The 19,987-nt window shown below is 34.3% G+C and overlaps 1 protein-coding gene across 2 annotated transcripts; it reads right to left on the minus strand.

Moving 5' to 3' along the window:
- Positions 1 to 1,637: 1,637 nt before the first annotated feature.
- On the minus strand, positions 1,638 to 18,367 carry LOC138307684 (uncharacterized). Of its 2 annotated transcripts, none has more exons than XM_069248518.1 (4): positions 18,182 to 18,367; positions 10,882 to 11,265; positions 6,579 to 6,752; positions 1,638 to 5,954 (listed from the first exon to the last, which is right to left on the minus strand). In XM_069248518.1, the coding sequence occupies exons 2-4, from the start codon at positions 11,224 to 11,226 to the stop codon at positions 5,607 to 5,609; spliced, it is 867 nt and encodes a 288-aa protein (XP_069104619.1). In that variant the 5' UTR covers positions 11,227 to 11,265; positions 18,182 to 18,367; the 3' UTR covers positions 1,638 to 5,606. The 2 variants fall into 2 exon arrangements, with proteins under 2 accessions (XP_069104619.1, XP_069104620.1); XM_069248519.1 differs by lacking the exon at positions 18,182 to 18,367 and adding an exon at positions 15,377 to 15,608.
- Positions 18,368 to 19,987: the final 1,620 nt, after the last annotated feature.

Below are 19,987 nucleotides of genomic sequence, written 5' to 3' on the forward strand. Positions count from 1 at the left end.
GTATCTAAACAGGATGGATAATTCGAAATCGTAGTGACGTTCTGTTGACGAATCAATGTCTTGAATGTGGAACGTCGTTATGACGACAGTGCTTTGGCAGAATAAAAAGATACTTTATTATTTCGCACAACAAGACTTAAGCTTGTATGTCTTCATATTCCATATTATAACATATTTGAGAGAAATTGAAATCTATGAGACTTCATGGAGCTTGTCTTGTCTTTGTAGGATGTGGCAAGCTCATCAATGGTGTTAATTATACAGGGCTATTGCTAAAAGTACAGAATTCTGTTTCAAGGGTATGACCAAAATTTTTACGTTACATTCCTTAACCAAAACAGATTTGAATTTTAAAATGTATCTGTAAAACGAGTTTGATAAATTTGTCCAAACAGATATCAACTTACCATTAATATTTCACTTATCAAAACAATTTTAAACATAAAACATAAATTCCCATTACGTGTGTCGTCTTAATTGCCCCGCAGTAGCTATTTATCACCAAGCCACAAAACAGCGAAATTAACCTGTATTGTTAACATAAATTTGAATGTTTGCGGTTGTAACTTCAACCCTGGAAATGCATATTTTTTTGTTTGTTTATAATATAAGTGCTAGTGATATTTTTCGTAGTCGGCTAGTTTTTATAAATTTTCATCACATGGCGATATAATTCAATTTAGCTTTTACTATTTGTAACGTCGCTTCTGAGTGACAACGGCGTAGTGATTTCATAGAAACAGAGTCCCAAAATGAATTTGGAATTCTGACGAGATTTTCTTTAGTAAATGGAATTATAAGGATGGATTGGTTTCAACATATTCTATGTTATGGAGACAGAATACAAATATCTGAGTGTACTCTCATCATAAAAAGAACAACCAATAATTTTACATAAACCACGGTGTTAAAATTTGTTAAAGTTTTGTAATGTATTATTAAAATTAAGGAATATTAGTAAGCAATTGTGTTCTATAATTAAAGTCTTAGTTCTCATATAACACTAGATAGAAAAAAAAGAAGTTTGCGTCCTTCAGCTCAAACTCCAACCAAGGTAGCCATGTTGGAATCATGCGCATTTTTACCTATTCATTATGTTGGAATCATGCGCATTTTTACCTATTCATTATCTGAATTGATATTATGAACCTAAATCTCTATCTGAATTTCCAAATTCATATCATGGTTATCTAGAATAATTACTTGTAAAAAAAAATTACTTTTGAATTTCATAATTAGTCAGCTAATCAGCAGTTTATCAGTTAAATTTTATCCTGGGCTCATTCTTATACACACGGGGCCATTTTGAAGGTGTTTATTTCGTTTAGTTGGTTGTTCCATGTTTAGTTGGTTGTTCCATAAAGCGCTTCGAGAGTTATTTAGAGTACGCTTGTATTTTAAGTAAATGGCGCCTCTATATCCTTATCTAAATTACTCTGCGAGAATTGACGTAATAGTTTTAAGTGTTTCATCATATTCTGATATTGTGTCAGAAAACATGTATGAAAAATTCTTTGTGTTCTATTGCCATAACATAAAAAATCTATTCAAGTTAATCCATAAATACTGGATCAACAGAAAATGAGCAAAACAAAATACATAACAAAATGACCAAAAAATAATACACAACTTCAAAATTGTTAATATCTAATACAGTTTAATACATTTCAACGGAAACAGCTTCAAGATATTTATTTGACTCAACAAAGAGCATATCAACTGAAAATACATTTTTGGCGCATTCAATTTTTAGCGCAAAGCGATCTTGAACAATGATGGATTCCGATAACCACTATAAAAATTACAAATTATACTGGGCTATTCAAACTTTGTTTTTAAAAGAATATAGATAATAAAATAAATATACCCTACCGTCCGCAAATTTCCAAATGTTCGTTTAGTTTCTCCAATGTAGTACTCGTTGTAACCTGGGCATGATATACAGTATATATCAAATTAATTGATTCACTACTCATATTCGCATTCACAGTGAATATGGTGCCTGTAAATAATTGTGATCCTCCTTCAACTAGATACTGACAGGTTCCACATCATGGATGTCCACATTTTTTACCTTATGCTGAGTATGTTTTTCAAAGTTTGATCTGCATAATAGGCCTCTTCAAGTTTTTAGGTTATCTTTTGTTTTCTCTAAAATTTCTCTCATGGTTTCATAATGTTTTAGTATGTTAAAGATGCTCCACCGCTGACAAATGATATTTTTTCACTATCAAAAACACGAGCAGACGATTTAGTATTTTTCTTCAGTTACAAAAGTTACTTACTTTACACCATTACCACCATTGAAAAGTTTGAGCTTCTAATTTTACTTCAAGTTAAAGTTACAAAAAATAATTAATTGCATCCCGAAAAAATTCCGTAGCACTATATCCTATATGAAATTAAGTACTGATTGCGCATGCACTAAGGGCAAAATAATTAATTTTATATTATTTTTTGTGTTAATTGAACATATATATACACAATTAAACACCAATTTTTGTTCAAGAGATTAATATCATTTATGCTCTGTCGGCGGTGGAGCATCTTTAAGCATTTGGTACACTATAGAAGAAATATTTTTTATTTCGTGGATTATTGGTTGTGACCAGTGTTATTATGAACGCGAATATGACTTGTGAATAAAAAAATTAATATACTGTATATCGTGTCCAGGTTTCAACGAGTACTTTAGTACTATAATATATCTGAGAAACTGGTACAACATTAAAAGCTCGGGTTAGAATGCACAAACAGCACATTCAATCTCCAGAGTACAAAAATTAAATTGTGCGAACATTTGGACATTTGCGGAGTGAAGGAATTTTAACATATTTCCTTTTAATAAACTATATTCTGAAGATGTTATTGAATTATTTATCTCCTATTCAATTATGACGTCATAAAACGCCTTGTTATAACGTCATAGATTACTGACTTGTAACAGTGTATCTAGGCATTATAAGCATCTTAAAGCTTTTAAAATGAAAGCGCCAAATGCTTACGTCTACGTATTGTTCGATATTATTCTGATATGTATATACATATATACACGTGTGTGTGTGTGGGTGGGTTAAAAATCGCCTGGTGAGAAGTGATTCTCTGCTGCTCTAAGTAAAGAAAAGTTAATCACTCGAGATACAAGACATGTCCTAGACGTAACATGAAACGCGAACTCATCATAATCTACAACCTACCATTAGGCGAGTTAAGGGATCGCTATAATAAATGTAACCAGAGGATAGCGATTCAACGACGTAATTTCAGTTTCACCAATAACATAAATATTGATTTTATTTCAAGATAATTATCTTATCGAACGTGTCTGGTGTTCTATAGATATTGATGGCCATATAGGGATTGCTTTTGTAAATATATTTCGATCCCGGAAGTTATTTCGACTACATCAATAGCCCCAATCGAGATGCGTAGGTACATGCACAAGAGTATATGGGTATGGTAAAAGTGAGAAAAGACACTTCTTTAGCACCGTTTCTTTAAGAAACATGTAACAACTTCATCGAGATCAACTCTCCGTTGATCATATGCTGATGAAAAAACATCGACAAACGACTTATACCAGAAAACAGGTAAATCAAGTCGTTAAAAGTTAGAGGTGTTATGGTAGAATACATTAACTATTTAGGCTTATGACACGATAAAGATACAATGTTTATAAGTGCATAATATATGTAATTCACACAAACAATATATACTTGCAACTATACTAACAATTAATTGTTATGTCATACATTGAAGTTAGTTCTTCCATCACGTTTTAACATCGTTACATCTTGTGATGCCTATTCTGTGACGCTTTCGGTAGTCTAAATCTTAACAGATCGCCCAGATACGTGATTCTGTACACGACTGGAATTTAATTTTTAGACAACTTTCTTAGCAGTTACTTATCGCTAAGTCACATTATAACGATGTTTTCTTATTATATGTCGTTTGATAAACAAACGGCGTGATGATCGATAGTTACTCAAAAAGAACGAAAAGTTTGTATCACAAATAGCCGGAATGATTGCTTATGGGCAAGTACAAAATGTTTGTTTCTTAAAAAATCATATTTATAATTTCTTTCAAAATATATCATGATTTGGACGAAGAGAAAAAACAAAGAAACCTTACAAAGACACTATTCAAGAAAATTAATAAACACAAATTTTGTTTTTCACTACTCATGAGCAAGTGAACTCTATATTGTCTTTTTCGTATCAAAACTGGTTACATCCAATATTTTTCCGTATTAGATCACTAACAAACTGTGTAACGAATTGATCCCGTCGAAGACCCTTTCAATAAATTAACTGCAAAATGCATTATGTACCGAGTATGGAAACCAAAAGACTCATAACTTAAAACAATTTTCACCTCATTGAAGACTCAAATGCGTTGACATGGTCAATTTCTGTTAAATAATCCTAAATAAGTGTTGCCGATTTCGGTTTGCTTTTGTAGAAGAACAGGGAAAAATACACATTCCTGTCGAGTGCCCCGACCAGGAATCGAACCCGGGTCTCCGGCGTGGAAATCTACGGCTCTACCGACTGAGCCAAAGAAGCATGCTCCGTCAGCTGAGTGACAGAGACCGTATTTAACGCTATGTACATACACACCGATCCGCTCCTTTTACACTACTCACCCTGTTTTTCTTCAGATTTCATAAATTTCAACCCGAGACTCTTTAACCACCTTCGCTGGGTTATTTAGTTGGGCGCCAATGTAGAAAAACAGGGAAAATACACATTCCTGTCGAGTGTCCCAACCAGGAATCGAACCCGGGTCTCCGGCGTGGAAATCTACGGCTCTACCGACTGAGCCAAAGAAGCATGCTTCGTCGGCTGAGAGAGACCGTATTTAACGCTATGTACATACCACACCGACCTTCTCCTTTTATACTTTGAAAGCGGTCATCAGCGACATCATTCAAACACTTTATTTCCATCTTTTTTGAGTGCCGTCGTCGCGAAGCGTTACTTGACCGCCATCTTGTTGCTAATGACGTTAGGGGCAAAGAACGATAGCTCTATCGTCCAAACCTGATACGATTTCTACTAACCTGATACGACTATGTCTTGGATACCACGTGACGTCATTTTAACCAAAACGAATACAAGATTCTTGTCTGAGGCGGGATAATTTTGTTTGTGTGAGCACCAATATAAATATACTTTATCAACACAATTTTACTGTAAATCAACTTTTGTTTGCGTTAAACTGAATTTCGCAGTCAATTTGAAATTTAAAGCCGCAAAACTGTTTCGAAAAAAATGTGCAGCAGAATCATACGGCTTTGAATCGCGTAAATTATCAACGAAACAGTCGTTCACCATGAAAACGCGAAATTCAATAGACACTAAAACAAGCTGGTGGACAGAGTCACAGAAAAATATTCTAAACTAAACAAGAAATGTATCTCAGCAACTAACAACAAATGTTTCTAAGCAAGTAACAAAAAATTTATCTAAGCAACTAACAACAAATGTATCTTCATCAATCTTATATAAGAACATTTTTAAGGACAACATATACACAGTAGCAAACTTACATTACAATTGCATTAATTACACAATCCGCAGATATAGGATATTCCTTGATTATTTTTTCACTTTTGTTTTTTTCGCGAAGACAAAGTCTACTTTATGTAACGGATGATACACAATTTGATGAATGGCAACATAATCAATTTTTGCCATATATTTAACGATTTCTATATAGGAGTTAGTATCGTGTGAGAACTCTATAGATACCACTCTAATGTCTAATTTATGAAATGGAATGATACGGACAATATCTTCCTCCTCGTCTCGGACGTTGATACTAAGGATGTCTATGACCTTCTGCCCTGTGGCGGCGAGGATGGTCTCCAGCCATAGACACGGTACTACGGTAGACACTCTCTCTTTGACGGCCATATACTCCTTCACGTTACCTGTTCTATTGGTCTGCAATAGTAAGAACAGTATTGACAACCTCTAATGATGATGAGCACCATTGACAAGGGGTTGAAAGGGTTAAAAAAAGGGTCATGTGCGTTATAATTGGTTACCTTGACAACATGTGCGTTACTAACATTTTCAGCAGATTACTTAAAGGTAAAAGATATTTAATTTATATACTTAAAGGTCGGTGATATTTTATTTATATACAGCAAGCAAAGACAACACACAATTTTCTTTATGTAAAACATAAAGTCAGATAGAGTGTGATTTTTTTTCAATTTCAAACATTTGATGATGACATATTTGTGATATAGCGACATGTTTTAATTCCATGTAAATGATTCAGATACATATCTTAGACATGATATGGCATCTCGAACACCCTTATATGGTTAAGTGAGTGGTTGTTATTGATCAACCACTCGCAATGATAACAAGAATAACAAGGACCTGATGGGAATGAATATATACCCAAATGCAGGTTTATGTATAATTTTGTTTAAATACATGGATATTTGTGTTTACAACAAAGCGCTGTTTTCAAGTCTTTTTCCACAAAAGATGTAGTTAGAATACAGAAGAAATTGCAATTAAAACATAATATTCCAGCAGAGTTGTAAACCTTACCCTCAGACATGCTTGCAGTGTGTGTGCCTTCCTGTGTTTGGTCAGTAGAGTCTTATACCGACCTGGGTAGGGTTCTATTAAAAGGCCATTATAAGTCCTCTCCCTCTCAAAGAATAGAGTTACAGAGTTACTTTCCCCGTCTCCTGCACCCACATCAACAAAAAATCCCACGTTCTGAAATCAAGCAAACAAAGCAATAACGGGTAAATATAATTTCTTTTTAGCTAGTTTATGGAACATGGTAAATATGAAGTTCGAAGGGGAATAACTCGAACGACTTGACGAACAGTTGAAATCATTTATTGACGTAAGTGTTTTACAGCCCATTAGCATAGACAAATACAGTATATTATACCAGGCAGGCACTGCAGTAAAGCATTGTAAAGTAGACAAAATAATTATACAATAAGAGAATGGACTGATAGCATTTTATATTAATATATTTTCCCTTAAAGATGCTCCACCGCTGACAAATGGTATTATTCACTATCAAAAACTGGAGCAGACGATTTAGTATTTTTCTTCAGTTACAAAAGTTACTTACTTTACACCATTACCACCGTTAAAAAGTTTGAGCTTCTAATCTTGATTCAAGTTAAAAATATGAAAAAAAATTAATTGCATCCCGAAAAAAATTCCGTGGCACTATATCCTATATGGAATAAAGAACTGATTGCGCATGCACCAAAGGCGAAATAAATTATTTTATATTATTTTTTGTTTTAATTAGGCATATATATACACGATTAAACACCAATTATTGATCAAATGAAGAATATCATTTAGGCTCTGTCGGCGGTGGAGCATCTTTAATATGAGGGGTTCGATTTACCGTCGATTAGTCATACATTCCGGTGGTTATGACGTTACAAAAATCACGTCAGACGGTGTCGTCATAATCATCGGATAGTGGGATCAAAACCAGTAAATTGTACTTTACTCACGTCGCTTTCAGGATCTCGAAACAGCCGTATTGAGTAGCATCATAAATGTGTTTACTTCTTTTAAATTTGTGGACCTTAAAGATGCTTCATCGCTGACAAATGGTATTTTTTCACTATCAAAAACAGGAACAGACGATTTATTATTTTTCTTCAGTTACAAAAGTTACTTACTTTACGCCATTACCACCAATGAAAAGTTTGAGCTTCTTATTTTACTTCAAGTTAAAAATATGAAAAAATAATTAATTGCATCCCGAAAAAAATCCGTGGCACTGTATCCTATATGGAATGAAGTAATGATTGCGCATGCACCAAAGGCGGACTAAATTATTTTATGTTATTTTTTGTGCTAATTAGGCATATATATACACGATTAAACGCCAATTATTGTTCAAATGATGAATATCATTTATGCTCTGTCGGCGGTGGAGCATCTTTAATGGTTGTTTCCAATAATGTGATGTAAATCGTTTTGATAGAATATCTTATAAAACTGGATTTATAAACAAAAGTAACTGGTAGCTTCAACTTCACCAGAGTTACAAATTGGGCAAAAACATTCATTCCTAACATTATCATCCTGTTTCAAAATGCAGTTTATGTCCTATATTATTATTATTCTATTTAAAGGTACCATATTACGCTTTGTGATATATTTACACAAATAGTTGTGTAATGATAAACCATCCACAAAATATTTATACAAATGATATTTTTAGGAGTTGTCAAGACAGATAGCCTTGGTGTTCTAAGAGCATTGTCACCAAATATGACGACAAATCTTAGATGACATAGTATACTGTCATAACTAGACTGTTTTAGCTTACTCTGGATCCTTACCGAGACTGTAAACTGGTATTGTCAACCTCTGTTTGTGAAGTATGTGATGTTTAAAGGGCCACTACCTTTCCGAAACGGCTTTTTATTTTTTGAAATAGGAATGTAAAACGAGATCAATAATTTTGTAGAGTCGCAGGATTTATTAACTATACAACTATACGTTTACTAGCACACTTATCATCACCTTCAGAACTGTTTAATTAGAATAAATAAAATGTTAATTTTCATAACGCGGGTCGTTTTATGTTTCCCGCCGTCGTCCTAAATGCCGCGCGGTAGTTGACTATCACTGCGCTAGACGGCAAAACAGCGAAATGAATCTCCACAGTTATCGTACATTAGACAGGAAATCTTGCATATGTTTGGTGCTGTAACCTCATCTTAAGCCATCGATATATATTTTCTTTTGTTATTAATGTTTTTAAGAAACCTTTAAATTTTGCTCCGGAAAGGTGTGATGGTTTAACAGTTTACACAGACTTTACTTACCAGCCGCAGAAATACCCTTTTTAATCAACCAAACAAATGTGTATTCAGGTAAAAAATACCGCCATTTTTGTTATATTTTAATTCATTAAAAAGTTACTCCGTTTACTGTAAAGATTTATTTCACAAAAACGATGTTCATTATCGTTATCTATTATCATGTAAACGATATATTCAATAAACGGCTAGAATGTAATATGCTATCCTGTTCATGGATGCGTGAATGAATTAAATCATCTTATGAAATTAATTCTACTGATCTGCGCAAGGCACGTTGAATTTATATCTACTTATTAAGTAAACAATATTTGTGAAGACAGGTCGTTGATTTTTTTACACTATTATTCATTAAAAGTTACTGTGCCTTGTTACCACAAAGATTTTATATATTTCAGAACATGATCATTACATTTTATTAATACATGAAATTGTAAGTTTTGTCCGGTTCATGGATGACTGATTGAACTAATCATCTTATGAAATGCATTCAATCTGATCTATCTACAGCACTTTGGATATCTACTTCAATTAACATATATCACGTTTACCTAATAGCGGAAAATGATATTGCACAGCTTCAGTGAGGCGAAACTTTCTCGTGACTGTCGCTTCAGTTTTGTTTGACTTCTGACCGAGAGACATCATTCAATATTTTTATTTTAGAATTGTTTTTGCTCTTGTCGTCTGCTCTCGGCATGATATAAGGAAGTCTATCGAGATTTAATCGCAGATTATTTCACATTCGTACTCGCTTTAGTTTAAATCAACAACCGCATGAGGTAGAACGGAATTTCCACTTATTTAAAGTGATGAGAAATAAATTTATTAACATTTTCGTTTATGCATTAAAATTATAATGAAACCATTAAACCCAGTAGTTAAAATTCTAATGACGCCATAAAACAGTAGTTCCGATTCCTTTGAAACCGAATAAATGATAATGACGTTGTTAGTTTCTGCTCTATCAGAGTTACGTCCCTTTGTTTACACTCCATGGCAGAGTGTATGCGAAGGGACGAGAATCTTGTAGGCTAGATTAGGAATTCGATAGCTGTGTATTATAGTATTTAGATTTTTAAGTAGACACATATCAAAGATGACTATATGAAAATTAATGATACATATGCTTTCAGACGCTTTAAAGTGATATATCAATATACGTATTTTTTTCTATTTTTACAAACAGCCTAACGAACCTGTACCGCGTGATGCCATTAAGTTAATGTGTTCATTGAAATGTGAAAGGCTTTAAAGGCGTTTTCATTTTTCAAACTATTATAATTTTAAGACCTTAACGTATATGTGTTGTTTATTACGGCAATTTTGGAGTAGTGGAATTTAGACGAATCATTTTTTTATTATTAATAACTCAAGCAAAGGTAACAACATAATATGTAAGTTAAAACGGTATATGTCACATTTCGGTAGCTAATAAAAAAACAAAAAAAGGCTTTTACTCAAATATTGAACATAGATGTAAATATCAAAACAACATAGGGATTGAGAAATAATAATTTCTTCATTAATGTAAATAGCGGTCATTTCTAACGTAACTCTTTTTCATATTAGAGAATACGATTTCTATATCGATATAAACATAAACCGTACACGTACTTAGTCTGGCACAATCATATATTAGCACAGTCCTGAAAGAGTTTGGGAAATAATGAATTCACGTAGCCATCGTTATACTTGTATAAAAGATAAACAGATAATACAATTGACTCAACCGTATTTTAGCGCAGCATACTCTAAACAAACTTTCTTTCGCGTGCGATTAATATTCGCGATTTTCAATCTCCGCGATATCAATATCTTTCAGAATTAAATTGAAAGGAATCTCCGTTCAATTTTAATCCGCGAAATGTAATCTCCGCGAAGATTTTTTACGAGGGAATCGCGAAATTTAGTAGCGACGAAACAAAGTAGGTTTAAAGTAACTGGCATGGAAAGTGCTAAACTAACATTACCGCTAGAATATGTTCATTGACAGTATATATAGATACCAAATTATTGCACATATTCCTTGTTACCTTTTTATTTAGATGTTCATCGATGATCTTGCTCTGTCCTCGTGAATAGTCCGAATTCAGCCTGTCGAGTGTGAGATTGTATGGAGGCTCTGTCGATGACCGATGGTATTGTTTGATGAGGACATCACGGACATAGTTGACCAGTCTCTGGTCATCTGCGGGGTAGTCAAAGATGGATAGGCCTGTGTCAGACGAAAACACTCTAGAGCTACCCACTGACGCGAAGTCGTTCAACACATCGTCCCGTGTTACTAGAGCTTGTAGCATAATAAACAGGACGAAGACTAGCATCAGCACACCCCCGTAAGTACAAACACGGGCGGTCCTCCTTCTTCCTAGCAACATTCTCACCTCCTTAGCGACGAGCCTCCACTAAGACCATTTCTAGAATAAACAAAGAACGTAAAACTTTATGTAAACGTATGCAAATAAAATAATTTCCTGACCAATTTATGGAATCATTAGAATAGTATATACAATTTTATGTGAAACATATAATTAAAGCTCAAATACCTGTAAAAAACTAATCTATTTTACATTTGAAAAACGATCCATGATTATGCAAAAATGTATAATTCGATCTAGTATATTGTACATGCTCTCGTGTTTTTCTTCCTTATTTTTTTGCTGAGATAAATAGATTAGGACTGGCTATGAATAGAGCTCAACATTAGTGACCTACAATTGTATTTATACATATATAGAACCTTGATAGATAGTATTCACTTCACGACCAGAATTCTATATCGGAGAGTGGTAATTTCAACAATAATGATTCCATTATATCCGATTTGTATGATGCCAGTAACTTTAAAAGAAAATGTAAATATCGATATATAAGACATCCTGTAATTGAAAGACCGCGTGGCGTATCTGTGCAAACTTTGACCGAGGCAATGTGTTTCCGTTAAAACGCTATTCTATCTTCTGAATAAACAATATCAAGCACATCAATTTATTTGAAAAATTGAGATCGCGTGTTGCATTCAAACATTTTATTATCGACACTTACCTAGCCTATAAAGGCAAAACAGGTCAAGGGTAATAAAAATGCACTTTTATAAGTCTTAATAACATTTAACAGGAAAAAGAAAGGAAAACTGTGGAGAAAGTACACCAATAGTGAAGGTATTTTCATGAGACAAACACGTTGTGTAATATTAAAATAAACATACTACACTTGTCGTTGTAACACACAAAGAAAAGAAAGAGGAAGAGAGAAGGTGATATCAGCTTACAAAGTAATGTCGTAATGGACGTGCTCTATTTCTTTCAATTACAAACGCGATTATATACGGACAATATCGCTGAAAACATGTTAGAAATTATACCCGGTCCCAAGATCATGAAAAGCAATTAAGTCTTAAACTGTTTAAGTTTAGGCTTGACCAATCACTGATGAAGTTACATTTTTGATTAGCTAAGCATTAAGTTTAAGACTGTTTCATGATCCTGTGGTATTGGTGTATCTATAAGAAAGTACTTTTATTTGTATCTGAACTCGTTATGTTTTTAACGTTTTAAACACGCTAATAACCTTATTATATGCCGAGTAGGAGTGTATTTCTGATAAAAAGTAGGACAATATTCATGTCGGTTAGGTAGGTTAGTGTAGGAAACAAATGTTTTTATACAAATGCATCACATAATGTTTCGTAAAATCTTTTGAATTTTGCTTCACTGCAGGAACCAAGGGCGTTTTTTTCCGCTGAAGTCGCCATGGGAGTTCCAATGTCGGAGAAAACTGAAGCATCCTTCGCAAACCAGCGCGTCAATTACGGCGATTTAAACCGGTGGAAGACTTGAACCTAGACCATCTTGTTGAAAGGTAAATCCGTTACCACTGACCGATAAGATATCAATGGACTAGCATGACATAATGTAGACAGGTGCATTACAATGGAGTGATGGTCAACCACAACGATGGCCTCCGACAACCGCTACGTTATATCTGGTTAATAACACCTTAATAATAATATCAAGTTCAGATACGTAGTCATTGATTTCCGAATTCAAATAATCGTTCATGTACGATTCTGTGAGTATGGTTTAAAAGATCAAACCGATTAATGTAAGGTATTTGCATTCACTCAGACATCGATCCCATTGACATCTATTGAAAAGGATTTATTCGTGGTGTTCCACTCTCACGAGTCGATTACCGTTAATATAGTAAATGCAGTGAGTGAAAATGACGACTGGTTGGGATCATACATTGATTGAAACAGGCGATCACTGGCATTACATGCCAATATAAACCACAGACCTCAGCGCGAGGTGTGGTCCTCTTTACTATATATAGCAGTCATATATATCATGCCTTGATGTGTCAAATTACGAATTCAACAATATCAATATCAGATGTGTTCCGGTATTATACAGAAGACTAAGATGAACAAATTTTCCGTGTCATAGCTAAAGGTAGTAGTACAATGAATTAGGATATAGTTTTAAGCATAGTTGTATCAGGTATAAATGCTATAGTATAAATAAGATTTATTTGTTTGCAATAAGTATAACTGAAAGTTAGAGAAAATTGTTCAAATTGAATGATTTTGCGTTCAATATAATATCAATATATATGCAGTAGGGCCTTAGAATTGTACCTGCTGCCCCTATTGCATGATCGTAAAAGGCGACTAAATTTAGGATGTTATCTTTTCTCTTCTTCCTAACTGACTTTATCTTTCCTAATGCCTCCCTTGGCACCGCCTCACTTTTGACCATGAGTTGAGCGTTCGCCCCTGTGAGGAAGGCTCTGGGTTCTGTCCCCTGGCCGAAACAGACCAAAGTCTGTAAAAGTGGTAGTTTCTGCTCCTGCTTAGCGCTCATCAAACAGGGAGTGGGACGACTGGTTCGTCCGTTGTCAGTATAATGTGACCGGGTGGGGTGTGTTGCTTGGTGTCTTCGGCGGCATGCTTCAGTGATATAGCACTATAAAAAGGGCAACAGTTCCACTATACAAGAAGACACAACATGAACATACCGCAGTCTCCCAAAACACGCACCTCGCACAATATATATGCAACACACCGCATACATGGGAGGCCGTCCTTACATGACCATAGCTGTTAATAGGACGTTAATTAATCAAACAAACAAACAAACAAATTGTTCGGCCACGCCGGTGAGAAAACAATGTATAAAATAATCCTAGTGATACCTTCCATGGGACGGAGATGTGGAGAGAAGTCGGTAGCATACAAAATGTTAGAATATCCTAGTAATTACAATATCTAAATTTAGCAATTGAAGCAACAAATTAAAATGTAGGATCAATTGAATCAGCAGGAATATGACGGCTAAATGTTCAATGAAGAGAATCGATGACAACAAAAGCAGAAGCTAACTTATCCAATTAAGTATTGACAAAACGTTCGTAACATAAACGTCCCAGGAAAATACTGACAAAGGCAAATGAATTATGTTTAAGGATGACAGGAACCATTTATGTAATGTGTACTGTCTAGGTTTCAATTAAGGCTCTGGCTTAATGTCGTCTGTTCAAATATACACATGTCATAATGATAAATCGTACATCCTAATACCTGCGGTATACATGTACACCAATTTCTAATTGTCTGATATGGGGTCATTACGTCCTTTGTTTTTAATTTCCAATGGTGATTAATGTTCTCTACAGGTAAAAAAAATATAATAGATTAATGAGACGGGACGTATTGCACAGGTAAGAATGGATACCGTGTACATCAAACATTGACATGTCTGCACTCTTAAAGATCACCAATGAAAAGGGTTTACTTATACCATTATTTTCTTCTGAGAAGAAATTTTCAACGTAGCAAGCCTTTTAATGAGGTTTGAAATCACATAACGTTAAAACGAAAATTCCCAACGTCAAATCCTGTTAATGAATTATGTCAAAGCATGTGAATAACAACACCTGAAGGTAGGATTGTGTATGTCTCGCATGTCAGAAATACACAATATTACCATACAAGTCTATCACGACAGAAAGAATTTAACTGGTGTTTGTTCTGCTTAACATGATTAAACAAAGTTTGGACGGATATTCACTATGGAAAATATTTCATTTAATACTTAGATAGGTATATCTCATTTTGACACATACATTTACCTATATCTGTATGTCATTGTATTTCCTGTAACCTTCATATCAATATACAATGTAGATATCATAACAATAGTCTAGGTCCTAGATAAGTTTATACACTAAGGAATGAAGTATATATATGTTTTATATTAGCCGAGAGAGATGATGAAATTGTTCATAATTCGCATAAAAGAAAAGAACAATTAAGGCTGTAAAGTTACTAAAATCAAACATGCATATAGCCGATAAATGTAAAAGGAATATGGTTTATTATTGCTTGTCATCAGACCTAAAGTGGTAACCTTAGAGAAAATGAGAGAAAATGATCATGAACGGCATCCTACGGGCGATCAAATCTGGATGAAATACAATGTCTTAATCTGGATAAAAATGAATTTCATAGGTATAAATTACGCTTACCTTTTGTGGTTTTAGTTTAATATCCTATGAACAACCAGTGTCATTTAAACATTACTTGCTGAATAAACATATTTCCTCCCGAAATTATGTGGCTGTACTATAGATCAGTAATAGAATATCAATATCCCTAGACAGTTTAACCTCACACCGTGCGGTGCGCGTATAATGGGCGTGTGACACGTACTGTACATGCATCTTAATGTTAAACCTCAAAATTTACCTAAAGATAAATTACCACATACTTGAATTTTCACTTCCTTGTAGTAGCCAAACCCACTGATATATTAGACACACTTTTACACAGGTACACATATTTGAAACAAGATATTACAGCTACCTGCACGTTTTGGTACGCCAATTTTCTCACAAATAAATCCCCTTTACATTACGCCCGACTGATTGCTTCATACTTCTATGATATTGAAGAGGGGGGATCGGAATCTTAACTACTGAAAGGTTACTAGGGAATCTCAGTGAAAAATACAGCGAGGATCAGAACTTGTGTAGTAACTATTATTACGAATTCCAATCACTCCCAGCTAACGTACCGCAACACATTCCAATAAAAAGGTTTAACATTATCAATGATCGGCTGAATCTAAATTACACACGTCCGACGGCAGGTACCCCGCTAACTATATCTCATGCCCTACTTTCAGTGATAATATATATATACACTCTGTGATGTTTTGTTAAGTGTTTGTATAAACCCGGCATGTCTTCAGAGCTAACTAGTACAAAACTAGTCCGCTAAACCTGCCTATATTATTAGTTTTTTTTTTATAGGCAAGCTTTTTTTTAAAGCCCAATAATACAGGCAAGTTTAGCGGACTAGTATATAACCATCTACGGCCGTATTTCGGTAATGAAAGAGCATCACAGACTTACTGTTAGCTTAATGATTTTCGTTGCGACTCATTTTCGCGATTCGTGTTCAACGGCTTATCCACACCGATTCAATTTCGCGATTTGCAATTACACATAAAAGCTGGATTGTACTTTGAGTGGGATCGTTTACGCAGATTTCATTCACGGCGAAATTAAATTGCATGCGGAAAGAAGTTGGTTAAGTTTATATTGCAATTGATAAGTCGAAAGACAGTTTTTGAAAGATAGTATCAAAATGGCATGGGTATCAGTCTCTTACTGACAATAAAAAGTGGCTTTAGTTAATATAAATGTTTCGTGAAAATTGTGATAGTCTAGTTTTCTGTAGTGAAAGATACACGGTGGAGATTTATTTTACTAGATTTAACATCCTATTAACAGCAATGATTATATAGGGGCAGCGTCTCCGTATACCATGTGTTGCCTATGTACATGTCTGTATGCTTTGGGAGGCTGCGGTATATTCGTGGTTGTATTAATAGGAGCTTTTTATATCACTAAAGCACGCCCACAAAGACACATCCGATCACATTAAACTGACAACGGGCAATCCAGTCATCCAACTCCTTTAATACTGAGTGCTAAGTAGAAGTAAAGAGTGTCACTTATACCACAAGTATTAACTATGCTGTAAATAATGTATTGTACTGTTCGACCATATGTGAGAAGAGTGTTTGACTCAATGTGCAATCGAATGAAAATAAACTGCATTACTAATATATTTTGTCTGATATCTCTGCTGGATATATATTGTGAAAATATGATTCCTCTCCAAGGATCTTTTCTTAACTAAGACTATGTTAAAAATAGAGTGGCGCCGAATGATAAATATGATCCATGATTGTATCAGAAATATTTAAACGTATAAAGAGGTGACTATTGATATTCATTCTTGCCTCTGATAAAGATGGCCCTTGTGCCACAATACTCCATAGATCGCTAACCTGAACATAGATTTTTTCATAGCAAAAAGACTATAAAATACGCATAAAATCAATGATCTTCAACGCTATTTTGGTTAACAAAAGATAATCGTTTTGCATAAACTCAATGACATATCATGCATGATGACCGTATTTTTTATCAGATCGACTATAGACCTGTGGTATTCTGAAGATAATAACGAGAATGGAAGATTTTATGGGTGTCGACGGGGTTAATAAAACCAGTATAACTTTTATCAATGACTCTATTTCTGTGTATTTAAAAGCAAACAAAGTACAAAACGTACCATCATTAATAATGTATAATTGTAGGTCGTATAACAAGAAAACGTTGAGTAGTGTATATGGACGTTTTTATAACTACGTTTGTTTGTGGTTAAGTGGGTTAATTAAAAGGAAAGATGGTGATACAGAACCTGAATGGTGGTAAAGTATGATGATATTAGGTTGTAGAATAATGGACGGAAAGTTCATATACTTAATTTTGCCGTCAACAAAAGAGTAAAATGTAGAAGACAGAAAACATTGTAATCATATTGATAACAGTTTATATGTAAAACAAATGAAGGGATATAGAATAAAAATGGAAGATGATAGTTGTTGACGCATTGTTTATCGGGGGTTTTTAGTATATAATTGCCGTGAATAATTCTAATGTTGAAGCTTATAAGAAGTAAAGCGTCCCATAGTCTGATCGTGTCTCCTTAACATTTCTCTATCCCAAACTATGGACAATAACGACGATTGTGCAAACAGGGCATTTGTAAATAGCGTATAGAAAATAAATATAAACGCGAGGAAATATTTAAATAACTTACAATATATCCTGTTCAAAGCCAAAGATGACGCCATCAACACAAAAACATCAATTAACAGGTAAGTGTGTACGTTCTTATAGGTAAATAAACAATAACATTACATTAATAAATAAAAAATGACCATTACTACGAGTTATTAGCTTATGTGTACTCACAAATCGAAATTTGGAGAATCTTCATGTATATGGTCTGCTGTTTCACATACAGATCCGAGGTATCTGACGACAGACTATTAACAGGTGGTATGGGTCAGAGAACTTCATCCTGGTTAAGTTTATAAGTGTGTTTTAGAGCGTTTACTGTACACACACTAGTGGTTTAGGCTGCCCCGCCTCTCACCACCCGTCCATATTAACATTTAAATCCCTCTACGTAATACTAAACTACCCAAACGTGTTCGCTGTACCCAAACCAAACAGTTATCGAATAAGTGCCCACTAATCAACCCGGATTTACACTATAGGACGGCTGATCTGTTCACGCTGACATTGGTATAAACAGATGACTGACCTTATACAATGACCCATTCCGTGATCAACGTTATAGAATTATTAGTTAGAATGTTGGAGTTGTGTATCCTGTAGATAGGGAATTAACAGTCACCCTTGCACTTCGTCCACCATCTTACAGTATAAATAACGTTGTCCATAGTTTATTAGTGTCGTATAAGCCAAATATGGACGGAAATATTTTACTAAGGCGTGTTTGTAATGTTTGTGTAACTAAATATTTGATTGCAAAGTCCGACACTTGGATATTTTTCTTTTACTATTTGCTTTCGGGATTCATAGAGAAATGATCAAAGGAGCAAAGACACACAAAAACAGCGAGACACAGGATGCACATAGTAAAATCACATTTGCAAGTTATAGCGATTGATTAAGAATATTATCAAATGTCTGTATAGGGACATCATAGGATTGATACGAATGATAGACACTTCAGAACATATTCCATCCGCATTACACATGTTTGTTCAATATTTGTCTATAAAACATGTCGCTTATCAATAACCGGTAGAACGATCAGACTCTCTGTTTAATGAGATTATTAATAAATCTATATGTAGTCTATCAAAGTGAATACAGAGGAACTGTCACAAAAGCTGATCCCATAGTCTGACATATTATGTTCTGTATAAAATTAGTTATAACATTATTCATTTTACCTTGATATGTACGATAGTCGCTCATAAGCTGAAACGGCCTACTCTTCTGAAACCACAGGTTTGATTACATCTAATATGCCTCGGATCCTTCTTAGTTTTTTATTCTTTTAATTTTGGATTATTACTGCACGTTCGCTATTTTAAAATGGGAACGTTTTTTCTTTCCATTTCCAAAAATATTAATACACTACTAAATTATATGCAATTAAGGAAATGAATTTCTAATTTTCGTGATAGTGTATATGTATGGCTTTCTGTGCTAGTAATAAAGAATTACGAAACCTAAGAAACGTGTCCAAATATACACCAGCAAACTGACAACTTATTTTACCGGTATTTTTACTATTTATTGCCCTTTTTGACGATTCAATGAAAAATGGGAGCTTTGGTCTTACTGTAATACACCTGTAAACTATGTCGCTATATTGTTCGGAGTGTTTTGAGATATACTCGGTAGTAAATCCGTCAGTGGTATCCCCATTGTTAAGCGGGTATAGAAGAGGAGCTAGGCATAGATTACATTTTCCAACTGATTAAGTAAACAAAGAGCTTGCAGCAAATCTGGAATAACCGCGTGAGATCTGATCCTCTCTTGCTAATACACCTCACACAATGGACAATCATACTTATCACCATTTAAAGAATAACACTTGTTCTCCAGCGGATATAGGGCTTTGTGATCGTGGGTGTTAAATAGATTTATTCACAAAACAGCAAGGTTTGAAAAAACACTTAATATATTGTAGTTCATATCATTCTAAATAAGCTGACTTTTATTGTAAATGATTACAGA

This window comes from Argopecten irradians, chromosome 14 (assembly GCF_041381155.1).
Source record: "Argopecten irradians isolate NY chromosome 14, Ai_NY, whole genome shotgun sequence".
NCBI classification, from domain to species: Eukaryota; Metazoa; Mollusca; class Bivalvia; order Pectinida; family Pectinidae; genus Argopecten; species Argopecten irradians.

Bases quoted from the DNA above. Each gene is read 5' to 3' on its own strand.
- LOC138307684 (XM_069248518.1), bottom strand. From the start codon at position 11,226: ATGTTGCTAGGAAGAAGGAGGACCGCCCGTGTTTGTACTTACGGGGGT. The intron at 6,753-10,881 runs GTAACAAGGAAT...GCTTGATTTCAG, and splicing joins ATGAACATCTAAATAAAAAG to AACGTGGGATTTTTTGTTGA. The intron at 5,955-6,578 runs GTAAGGTTTACA...TTACTATTGCAG, and splicing joins CACTGCAAGCATGTCTGAGG to ACCAATAGAACAGGTAACGT.